The 12,413-nt window shown below is 44.8% G+C and overlaps 1 protein-coding gene and 1 long non-coding RNA gene across 6 annotated transcripts in view; one reads left to right on the top strand and one right to left on the bottom strand.

Moving 5' to 3' along the window:
• Positions 1-1,410: 1,410 nt before the first annotated feature.
• Positions 1,411-7,664, top strand: LOC142875523 (uncharacterized). The gene is made up of 4 exons (XR_012922883.1): positions 1,411-1,574; positions 1,945-2,201; positions 4,227-4,304; positions 7,037-7,664. It is a non-coding gene; the product is annotated as an uncharacterized LOC142875523 (long non-coding RNA).
• A 2,448-nt stretch (positions 7,665-10,112) lies between these two features.
• MYOF (myoferlin) overlaps positions 10,113-12,413 on the bottom strand; it is a 154,578-nt gene continuing 152,277 nt past the window's right edge. For all 5 annotated transcript variants that reach the window (XM_076009968.1, XM_076009969.1, XM_076009970.1 and 2 more), the window contains 2 exons: positions 11,970-12,117; positions 10,113-10,673 (listed from right to left, as the gene is read on the bottom strand). In XM_076009968.1, coding sequence (XP_075866083.1) covers positions 10,635-10,673; positions 11,970-12,117 — 187 coding nt within the window. In that variant the 3' untranslated portion in view covers positions 10,113-10,634. The remainder of the gene's footprint in view (positions 10,674-11,969; positions 12,118-12,413) is intronic.

Raw genomic sequence — 12,413 nt, 5'->3', positions numbered from 1 at the left:
CGTCCCTGCTTTCTTCCTTTGCAGGATACTTATGTGGCAGCGGGGGTCCCAGGACAGGTTTGTTGAAGCAATGAATGAGTGAATGAATGAATGGGTGGTTTCTAGTTTTTCCCAAGGCCAGCGTGTTTTTTTCTGTCTAGTCATAGACTTCCATAGCATTCCAGAAGGAAGGGCATCCTTTAGATGCGGTGCTGGTCGCCTTCCACTTAAAATATGTCCCAGAGATGCCTGTCTGGGGCGGGTTCCGTGGAATGCAGACTGAATGGAATGCCCGCTAGGCCGAGCGGGAACCTGGGGCCGCTGCTGCCATCTTGTGGACAGTATTTGAAACACAGGCGAAATGACAGCAACGGGCTCTGTACCCTTTCATTTCTCCCAAAGAAGCCTTAGCCGATTCTATGATGGAATATTCTCCTTGCAATGAATTAGGCCACGTTTCCAGAGCCATCCTTAACCTATTTCTATTTGTCTGTTGAAGTAATAATAATAACTATAATAATAAGTCACATTTATTGAGTTTCAGGCACTGTGCTTAATAAGGGAACCAGGATTCAACCCCGGCCTGTCCACTCTGGACTCAACGCTTGGCCATTATGCCACACTCTTTTCTTTTTTTGTTGTTCCTTCTCTTCTTCCCCTTCCCACTCCTTATCGTGACGGTGCATCGCGACTCAATGACTTGCTTTCATGTTTGCGTCTCCAACAAGGCGGCGAGCACCTTGAAGGCTGGTCAGCGCTGTTGAGTGCAGGGGCTTTATTGATCTCCGTGCACCAACCGCGCACCAGGCGCTGAGCTGCACAGACGGCCAGAATACGGGTGTCTGTCGGCCGGGGGCACGGCCTTCCCAGCGTGTGTGCACAAGGGCTGTGCAAAGCCTCGGGACAGACACGGATTTGTTCCTGGAATATATCATAGTTGGAGATTGACAAGGGGGGGAAGTGGGAGGATTAGTAATTTAACTAGTTGCTTACAGCTTCATTTTTATATAAACTGGCCTCCCCAGCACTGCTCAGGTGAACCTTAATTACTAATTTCACACATACAAATGTCCTTGTCACTTACCCTGGAGCACTCGCGGTAGAGTTGCCATGTGAGAAGCAGTTCACTTGCAGCTGGCAGCCGGGTGGGAGGGAGGAATAATCTCTCTCTTTGAGGTTCTCCAGGACGGAAGGGGCACAAAGTGAATATCATATGTGCCGTATAACCTATAGTTTAAGCTGGACTGCCCCAAACATGTCCTGTACGTTTGATGAAAACACAGTTATCATTTGATGCAGTACTAGACAGAGTCACAGTCTGATAAAAAGATTGCAAAATGGAATGCAAAATTTAGAATAAATTTATAAGTTAAAGCAAGACTTTCAAAAAACTTCAAACCTGCAGGTAACCCCCATGGGGTTTAAGTCCATTTCACTGTATTTTGGGGTACTTTGGACTCGAAGTTCACCAGGCGCCCATATGTCGTTCCTGCATATAGAGCCAGTGTCACCCGGAGAGACTGCCTGAGGACAGCTGGCCTTTCCACTTCATTCCAGAACCGCGTATGGCACACTCATCGTCAGCCAGGCACAAGGTCAGATGCTTCAGGGACACGGAGATAAAGGTCAAAGACTCCGCTTGTGTTGAGGCTGGCAGGTTTCCCAGCTCTAAGCGTCAGTGTCACCAGTACCAGTGATGGCACCTGTAGGGGCTAAAGACAAAATGGAGAGACAGGAGCTACAGAGAGGAAAGGAGCGGGTATGAAAGAAGTGGGGAGGGAAGAGGGCAGGAGGGGAAGACGAGTGAAGAGATAGACTCTAGAGGAGGTGATGGAGATGGCCCCTAGTGACCTTAGAGGTCCCTTTAATGTCCACCCGAAAGGTCCTGGGCTCAGCTCAAACTGGTATCCTTTTGGGTCCTTCTAAAATGCCTGGCAGCGACCGGTGTCCCACGGCTCTCCCCAGGTTGCCAGGAAGTTACCGCCCAGAGTTACTGCCAAGAGGTCTGACCAGGCTTGTGTGCGTCCCCAGCACTGGCATCTTTGTTGTGAGGTCACGAGTGTTGTGGGGACGGCAGTCTCACTGCAGTTAGTATTTCCACATCATCGTGCTGTCCGAATGAGCCAGCCTTCCGGGCACAGGTGCTGGGCTTGTGACCGGGTCTGCAGCGTGAAGGGGACACCAATGGTGGCAGCCTCAAGAGAGAGAAAACCCGGACACAGGTAGGCCTGTTGGAGACTGAGGGAGTATGTGGCTGCCATGTCGGCTGGGGCTGCGTCTGCTCGGAGGTGGCGCGGCTTCCAGCCAGGGGCGACCCCTGGACACCATCCCCGTCTGCTCGCAAGGCCCACAGACACGTCCCCAGGCGGCAGCCAGGAGGCCAGACCTCCCCAGAGAGCAGAGCTTTGATCTTCTGGCCATCCTGCTCATTATCAAAAGTCTGGGGGAAAGAAACAATATTTGGGAAAGAATTTAAAAGCTGTACTTTTCATAATAGGTACGTGTGTCAGCCCGCCCAACACAGTCTTTCAAAAGATTGCACTTTTGTATTTTGCTCTTTTATTAAAAATTGCTATAAGAAGCATTTCTCTGCAAATAATAATAACAACAGCTACGATTTATTGTGGACTTAGCAAACGCAGGAACTGTGCTAAGATCCTTACAAGCCGTTTTATCACCTTTTGGTATAAGAAATAGTAGTTTTTTTCTGAGGACCTGCATGTTTTTACCAATCAGGTAAAAAACATAATGGTCTCTAATGTTCTGTGATTTCAAGCATTTAAAAATTATCCTCGGGTACACATGTGTCAATGTTTCTCCAGGGTACAAATCTAGGAGTAGGGTTGCTGGGTTACAGAGTAGAAACCGTCACCTTTAGTAGATAATGACAATTTTTGTTTTTCACAGTGGTTTTATCAATTTGCCCCTACCAGCTATATAAAAATATATACCTTAAGTCAGGGGTCCTCAAACTACGGCCCGAGGGCCACATGCCTCCTGCCTAGGACATTTACCCGGCCCGCTGGGTGTTTTTGCTGCAGCTGCCTGTCCTGCTTGGCAGCCGACTCGTCCCGGGCCCACAGTGTGCACTCTCCAACGGTCTGAGGGACAGTGAACTGGCCCCTTGTTTAAAAAGTTTCAGGACCCCTGCCTTTAGTCCTTGATGTCAGACTTTTACTCTTTTTTTTTTTTTTTTTTGCCAATCTAGAGGCAAAAATGAAATTCTGAACTTCTTTTTTTTTCACCTCTTGAATGATAAAAATTCTGAAATTCTATCACATTGTCGTTTTAATTTGTATTTTCCTCCTTTTTCATCAGATTGAGCAATTTACCATATGGACCGTTTGAAGTTTCATTTCTGAGAGGAGCCTGTTCAAGAGATGCTAATTGCATTTCCCTGGAACCTTGGGGTGGCGGCTGACTTGGGGCAGCTGGGGTGGGGGATGAGGCCCGGGGAGAGGGCAGGGCCACCCTCAAGTCCAGAGTGGAGCAGGAAAGGGCTGTGGTCACAATGGCGGGGACAGGCTGAGAGCGCTGCCCAGCTGGGGGCTTCCGGTGGATTCTCTGTCTTGGTTACAGACCCTCACTCCGGTTACCCTGACAACAAAATGCACCTGAGTCCCACCCTCTGACTCCCAAGGAGCTGGGCAGCAAATGTCCATGAAGCCAGGCAGGCGGTTTGTGGGGCCCTGGCAGGCACGTGACTCTGGCCAATGTGTGCACTGTGCAATCTTGGCAGACCTTTCCGTTTGTCAAGAAAAGCTAAAAATATGATTTTTGCTGTGACTTTTTTCCACTTTTTAAACATTGGCAGCTAATTAAAAAAAGGTTATTTGGGCTAAACAAATTGTGTCTGTGGGTGCTGGATTTAGGCACCCAAAGCCCCGTAGTGACCTAAGCTTTGGTCATGAGACAGGATTCCCCCTTGGACAGCCAGCAAGTACTACCTGACTTCCAGGGCCTGGGGACCTACTTTTCTGCAGAGAACAGGAGAAAAAATAGGCCCTGACTTCATGGAGGGTTCTGTCTGACAGACACCTTTCATGCTCTTAGCATTTTTTTATGTGTGTGTAGTAAAATATACATAACATAAAATCGACCATTTGCAGGTGTTCAGTTCAGTGGCATTAAGTACATTCACACTGTTGTGCAACCATCATCACCATCCATTCACAGAACCCTTTTCATCTTGCAAAACTGACACTCTGTGCTCTTTAACACTAACTCCCCATTCTTCCCTCCCCCAGCTCCTGGCAGCCACCATTCTACTTTCTGTCTCTGTGAATTTCACTACTCTAGCTACCTCGTATAAGCGTGCTCATACGGTATTCATCCTTTTGTGATTGGCTTATTTCACTTAACATAATGTCTTCAAGGTTCATGTATGTTGTAGCATGTGATGGAATGTCCTTCTTTTTTAAGGCTATATAAGATTTTACAGTATGTAGATGCCACATTTTGTGTATTCATTCATCCATCAGTAAACATTTGGGTTGTGTCTTAGTCTGCTTGAGTTGCTATAGCAGAATACTATAGACTGGGTGGCTTACATAAACAACAGAAATTCATTTCTCACAGTTCTGGAGGCTGGGAAGTCTACACTCAAGGCGCTAGCAGATTTGGTGTCTGGTGAGGGCCCCCTTCCTAGTTCATAGATGACTATCTTCTTTCTGTGTTCTTAAGATGTAGAAGAGACAAGAGACCTCTCTTGGGCCTCCTTCATAAGGGCACTAATACCAATCGTAAGGGCTCCACCCTCACAACCTAATCACCTCTCGGGTTAGGTGGTTATACCATCACCTTGCAAATACCATCACCTTTCGGGTTAGGATTTGAAAATATGAGTTTGTGGTGGGGGATGGGGGAGTGGGCACAAATATTCAGTCTGTAGCAGGTTGCTTCCACCCTTGGGCTACTGTGAATAATGCTGCTATGAACATGGGTGCACAAAAATCTCTTCAAGTCCCACTTGTATTTCTTTTGCATATAGACCCAGAAGTGAAATTGCTGAATTGTACAGTCATTCTGTATTGAATTTTTTGAGGAACTGCCTTACTCTCAGCATTTTATCCTGTTTTCTTTACTTAGGATTGTGCCATTAGAACTGGGGGGAAAGTCAGCCTCATTTTGGACAGTGGTGATTTGCATCTTTTCTAAGGCTACATTTCAAGAGTGGAACATGTCTGTCACCTTCCTGCCTGGATCTGTTTGGCTGTTCTTGTCCCATAATGAGGATGATGATGATTCAGATGATAAAATATATCCAGTGCTTACTTTGTCCTAAGCACTGTTCAAAACACTTTTATGTATTTTAAAACATTTTATCTTCACAGGGAGATGGTTTCATTTAAAATGATATTTTCTTGGAGAAAAAGTAGGCTCCACAAAAGAGTGTTGTTCCAGGCAAGGGTGTTATTTGGAATATTTAACAACCAATATGGCACTGGTACCCACGAATCAGAACAGATCCCTCAACCCATCATGATGCATAAAGGTTATCTTTAAAAAAAATTAGAACAGCCATACCAGTGTGTGCTGGCTGAATATTACCCTTTGTACCAGGGAACTCTGCTAACACGGTCTCCCACAATGCTCCACTCAAGGAACAGTTGCTGGGTGGATAAACAAATGGCCATGAAGAAAGCCTTTTCCTTCCTTCCTTGCGTTTACCTGGAATCCACAACAGTTATGCACCACAAATCAGTGTTCATTCAACGACAGACTGCATATACAGTGGTGGTCTCATAAGATTATGATACCATGTTTTTACTCTACCATTTCTATGTTTAGATACACAAATACTTACCATTGTGTCACAACTGCCTACAGTATTCCTACAGTTAGCCTGTACAGATTGTAGCCTGGGAGCCATAGGCTGTACCATATGACCTAGGTGCATAGCAGGCTCTACCACCCAGGTTTGTGTAAATACACCCTATGATGTTTGCATAGTGACAAAATCACCTGATGACGCATTTCTCAGAATGTGTCCCTGTTGTTAAATGACACATGACTGGAGTGGTTCCTTTGAGTAAATGGCAGCAAAGCTCTATTAGGAGTGAAATCATTCCCATGGAGAATATTGAGCTGGGCTTTCTGGGTAGAACTCCTCTCTCTCCCCTCCCATCCCCCGGAGAAAGCTTCATCTTGTCAAAAGATAATGGTCCCTCAATTGAGGTTGTTAGCCGCCTGGTGACCTATAAATGATAGCTAAAAGCTGGAACTAATCACAGTCCGGTCAGATTGTTGCTTCACTGTGAATTAAATAACACTTAGTCCTAACTGGTTCTAGCAAGTGCCACCATTAACGTTGGAGCCTTCATTAGGAAAATAAATCTCCGTCAATGCCATGGAATGACAAGGAACTGAAAATCCTGACAGGCTAACACTTGATTTTGTTTTGCTCTTCCTTTCTCATTTTAAGGCTAGGAAAAAAAAAAATATGTCACAATTAGACCTGCATGTTACTTTAAAGCACTGTTTAAAAGGGCAGCATTCTGAAACCCATTTTGGAAACCCAACGTGGGCAGGAGGGAGCTGAGCTGTCTGGTTCTCCAGCTGCTGGCCGGGTGGTGCCCCTCCAAGTTCACCCCAGCTTGGAGGATTGTTTGTCCAAGGACTGGAGCTGACTTGTCTCACCACTGTGGAGCAGATGTTATTACAAACACAACTAGAAGGTGAGGGCACTTTCCAGAAACTGCTCATTCAGTTCAGGGAGACAGAGAGAGCCAGCACAAAGCATTAATACAACTTGACTACCATCTGGGAAACCAACAGCGACAGTGATTTCAAAGTTTAAAAACCCTCTACCGTTTAAATATTTCGTGCTAAATAGATTCCTTTGTGAGGCCAATACATTCAGTACTGTGGGCCATATGCATCTAGCCTCCGAAGGCAGATGGGAATTCCATTCAGAAGAATGCTTTGCAAAAATCTGCTTGATGTGGAATTAGCTCATAATGGAGTCAATGTTGTAAATAGATTAAGTGCCCGCCATCTTTGCAGCTGAATTTTGTGTTTGTTCAGCGCTGAATGAAAACTCCCTAATCTTTCTTAGGTTCAACATAATGGGGTCCCAAGGAAGATCAAAGGAAGGCTACTTTTCCCTTGGATATACATCCATGAAATGAAATGCCAGAGTTCATGAAGTTCAAGAAAAACACGAAAGAAACGTGTAACGTGGACTAACTGCAAACCCTAACGAGCAAGGGAACATAATGAAAAACACAGCCCCACCATATGCACGGCCTGACTCCTAACTTCAGGGGTGCGACTTAGCAGGAGATGCAGACTCCAGGTTTTTACTATTTAAATAAACTGAACAAGGGAGAAAAAAAAAATCACAATTTTTTGGGCAACTCCCTCACAGTACATTGAATGCTTCCCAGGGCAACCTGATTTTGCCAAAATTTATCTCGACTTCTTAAAAAAGGCTCTTTCAGTCCCTGACTAATATTAATGTGCTCCTTCCATGTGTTTTCACAAAATCCTTGAGCCAAACCTGTAATCCTCCCCCATCATATTTCAGCTAAGTCCTGCCCCGGTAATTATCAGAAGGAGGACCAGGGATATCCAGTTGGATTCCGATGTAGCACGGCAGCCTCGCAGATGAGGTTTCACCTGGGTCACTGGGATAAACAAAATAAATGGATGGAATCCTGTCTTTGAGGCAGCAAGAGCACGGGGCCAGGGGATTCCAGACGTCTGGAAGCCTGTGAGCTCACCCCACCTTGGTCACACGCAGCCCTGTGACTTGGGGTGTCTCCTCCCAGGGACTCCTTTTCCTTGTTTGTGACAGTGAGCATTGAACTAAATGATTTTATCCATCCCAGCATCAGTTTATGGATCTACTCCTCTATGACTCAGTTTCCTCATCTGTAAAACTGGGACAGTAACCATCAGTTAAGGTCTAAGCAAGCTGATGTGGCATTGTTATAAAGCAGTAATTTGGGTGTAGGTACAATATGGCTTGAAAGGACTGGGAGGGTATGTGTGCTTGGTGGCCTGGACCATGAATAGCTGTGACAACACCCGGTCAGCCCCACAACAGGAAGGTCTACGGGGGAGCCTGAAGTAGCACACAGGTCATCCGCCCTCTGTTCCACCGGAACAAGGCAAGTGTTCCTGCCACTGCCCCTACTCCCACACAAACCTGCATAACCGTCCGGAGTGCCAAGAGCTGACCTCTTTTCCTACCCCTGAACTTGGGTTCCTCCTTCTTTCCCTCTAGGTCTCCGGAAGGTAGAAGACATCCTTATATCTTGGCTTTGCTTTCTCCTATCTAGTGAGTCTGTGTAAAGGTGCCCTCGGTTAGAAAGAAGAGCACCTTTTCTCAGTTCTACCTTTGGAATTCGAACATCTGACTTTTACCAGTCTAATGTATCACCTGAAGCTCCCATGGACTGAGCGCCTGCTGGGTGCTGGATGTTGTGGAGACACTTTACAGCTGTGACTCTGTTGGACCCTCACCCCAATCCAGTGAGGCAGGCATTATTTCTGCCAAGTCTCCAGTGAGTCTCAGGCAGGACCCAGGATGCAAATTCCGGCCAGGCCCGCTGCTCCAAGGCACAGATCTTACAGGTGCTGGCTCTGCCCTGGAGGAGCTTGCAGGCACATAGCGGCAAGCTGAAACAAAGCACAGCCACATTTGTCAGATGACCTCGTGGCTTTACAGAAAAACAATTGCTGTGACCCTCCAGTGTTGATTTACATTCATAAATTATTATTTAAATACGCACAAATAGAAACTGTGCATAAAGTCCTCATACTGCTATTATTTTGGTACATTTCCTTATGTACATACACATGCATTTTTGTCTTTAATTTGTATTGATTTGTATTATGCTCTCTTTTCATTTCCCACACACTAGCATATTTTCCTGTAACAAAAGTAGAAAAATTGATGTTTTTTCATTCTTGTACCAATACATGGGATTTCACTATAGATTCCCTGATTCCCCTATAAGTAGACATTTAGGTTGTTTGTGATTGGTGCCATGATAAAGCACACTGTAATATACATTTTTGTACATGAACCTTTGGCTGCCTTTCTGATTATTTCCTTGGAGTTAACAGGAGTGAAATTACTGGGTCAAAGGATACAAACATCTTCAAGGTTTTTAATATATATATTTCTCCAGAAAGCATATACTAATTTGTCTACTTCTGAGATTGAAGAATCGCTGTGGGCCCAAGAAGTGTCAAGGAGAAGGTGGCATTTGAACCAGAACTTCAAGGGTGGGCAGGAGTTCCACCAGCAAAAGTGAGGGTGGCATTCAGGGAGGAGAGGTGCGTAGGGAAGGATGGACGTTGTAATCCAGCCAGAGTGGCATCTCTCATTTTTATGTATTGAGCACACCTGGAATGCTTGGATTTTTGGCAGGACATGGAAAGGAATTAAAATATTCCAAACGTGAAACAACTCAGCAACAATGCCAACATAATCACCCTTGAAGTACGATTTTGTCTAAGTGTCTAAAAGCATTATCATTTTGGTGCCAATTCTTGCTCCACTCAGTTCTATGTTGCTGTTTGAGTAGAACTATTTATGGATTTCACCAGTCTCTTTTATAGCAGGACAGTGTTCTCACATGTTCTAGAAAACATGTTGTCTTTGGTGTTGATGTGGAGTCACCTCTGCATTGCTATTGTCACTCATTCCTTGAACATCTCAGCTCTGTGTTCCTTTTGAAAGACCTTCCATCGGTGGTGTAGTACTGTGCTTAAGAGACATTAAGTGAGAGAACCTACACTGCTTGGGTTCAAATTCCAGTTCTACCATTCATTGGTTGTGTGGCCCTGCACAAGTTACTTAACATTTTCCCTTCAATTTCAACTGTAAAATGGGGTTCATAATGTTGTCTGCCTTTATAGGGTTACCTTGTCCTTAAGTGAGTTAATAAGCATAAAGCACTTAAAAAAGTGCTGTGTACAGAATAAGCACCTTTCATAAGTGTTAGTCTGCATTATTTATAATGTTACCCTCAGTTTGACACATTGGCCAAAACTGGGTAGCACACTTACAGAGGGTTTATGGCCAAGAGGTATGCCATGGTATTCTGTCCACTGAGACCAGGGGACCGGAGACTGCCTCCTCCCCAACGTGACCCACAGCGCCACCAAACAACCAGGTATAAAGATGAAACATTTTTATTTCGGTTTGTCACAGAGGTTAAAATAGCATTTCATGAGGTTTATCCATACAAAATATCATAACAATGGTTGTAGGAATAAATAAAAATCACTCTAACTATTCTGTTTTTGTAATGCACAGTTCTTTTAGCTGATTACAAATGAATATATGACATCAAGAAGCAGAAATTTTTAAATTTCATTTCAGCAATTTCTAAAAATTGAATTATAGAAATAAGGACACATAAAAAGATGATTTTTGAAATGGAACCAGCCACCTTGAAAACGTGGTCAAAACTTCAGAAAATAAAACTTTTAATACTTTAAAAGATAAGATAAAAATATTGCTTGTTGGCCTGACATTGCAGCATTGAGGCCCTCTGAGAACAGACGGGCTCACTGAAGTAGTGTAACATGCCACTGGGCTGTAGTCTCGGACACAGACAAAATCATACTTGATTTTGGTCCGCGGAGGTCAGATTCCTTATTGCTGGATGACTCTTGAAAAGAAGGTTTTGCTTGCATTATGCATTTGGCCTCACGATCTTCATTGACAAATAGTTCTGTAAAGGAACCAGAAACAATATTAAATATGTATTTATGAAGATGTGTTGGAGTTTCTCAATCTTGGCATTACTGACATTTAGAACCAGATGATTCTTTCTTGTTGGGGAGTGCCCTGTGTATTGTAGGTGTTCGAAGCGTCCCTGGCCATAGATGCCAGGAGCACCTCCCAGTTGCTGTGACCATAGTATCTCCAGACATTGACAAATGTCCTCTGATGGGCAAAATCCCCACCCCCACTTCGAGAATCACTGGTTTAAATCAATAGATTCTAAGTCAAGAGAAAGAAATAACTAGGAGGGGTGTTTTAAATGGTCAAGACAGATTATTAATATGAATTGGAATAAAAGTTTTTGAACACCTCCTGTGACATCCAATGCCCCTTCCTTGCTCTGCCTAGACTTTCCCTTCTCCACTTGGTGAATTTAACTTAGAAATGCTCCCTTCTTGGTGGAACAGTCCTCAGCAATAGGCTCCTATGGTCATTTGTTTGTGTCTCTGTAGCAGCTTGCCTGCCACAGTAATCTGCTTGTCGATATGTCTGCCTGTTCCCAGACTATGAACTGCTCATGGGTAGAAATCATGCCGTGGTCATCTCTATAACGTAATTCCTAGCTTATAGTAGATGCTCTACAAACTCTCTGAATGGAGGAATGAAGAGTCTACTTCTAGGCACACTGCCAAATCTCCCATTTGGACTCCCATTTGTGACTGGGGTGATTAAGGAAAACTTAAGGGGGAGGTTACATGTGACATGGGCCTTAAAGAATGAGTAAGATTTGATAGACAAAATGGGGGCAATGGGACATCATTGGCAAAGGCATCCAGACAGGTAAGGGCAGTGGGTGTACAGGGGCCGGGGATCCACCACCGAGTTTGGGTAGAGTACAGGGTTTGTATAATCCTATAATGAGCCCAGATTTGAGGATCCCTGAGGCTAGAGCAAGGAGTCAGGATGCAGGAGGGTTTGGAACAAGCACGTCTGACAGCAGGAAGATCAGTTGAAAACACTGGCTAAAGTCCAGACATGCACTGATCAAGGCCTGACTAATTTTTCCTACAGTTCCTGAAACCAAAGTTTTTTTCAGACCATAATGTTCTGCCTATAATTCATGAAACCCTAAGAATGTCATTCTAATCACAGGACACACTACTTTCAATTTTCCGAGCGGAAGGGGTTGCACACCACACTGCCAAGTGGGTTATTTTTCTGAACAGCAAGAAAGGCAAATGCCACATGAGATGACCAACCACGATTCACAAAAATGCCAAGACAAGAAGCCGAGGACTCCTACCGGCAAGGAGTAGAGGAGCACGGCCAGGAAGAGCAGCACGATGAGCAGGAAGAGCAGGCCGATGATGACCCACTTAAACCGGCGCCACACGATGAACTTCATTGTCTTGCACGGGTTGGTGAACCAGAGGAAGGACGTTTCCGGTCGGCTGCGGTGCAAAGAAATGGTATTACCTACCCACTCGGGAGGGACAAATATTTCACCTCAGACCAGAATACAGTTTAAGGAATACCCAATAACATGAATAAAGTCAAGAACAGATCTTATTCCCCTAGTTGGCTAAGAAAGGCTCTTTAACCTACTATGGCATCTCGAACTTTGGCTTCATGGGAAAGGAGAATGATTCAAATGCAGCCAGATCACCCACCTCTCCACCCCCACCTCCCACTATTCAGCCCAAAATTGTCAGGACAACAGCTAATCCAGCCCATTAAGCCAACTGGA

Source organism: Microcebus murinus, chromosome 14, assembly GCF_040939455.1.
Source record: "Microcebus murinus isolate Inina chromosome 14, M.murinus_Inina_mat1.0, whole genome shotgun sequence".
Taxonomy (NCBI): domain Eukaryota; kingdom Metazoa; phylum Chordata; class Mammalia; order Primates; family Cheirogaleidae; genus Microcebus; species Microcebus murinus.
The sequence above is the reverse complement of the archived record's forward strand: the minus strand, read 5'-3'. Positions and strand labels throughout refer to the sequence as shown.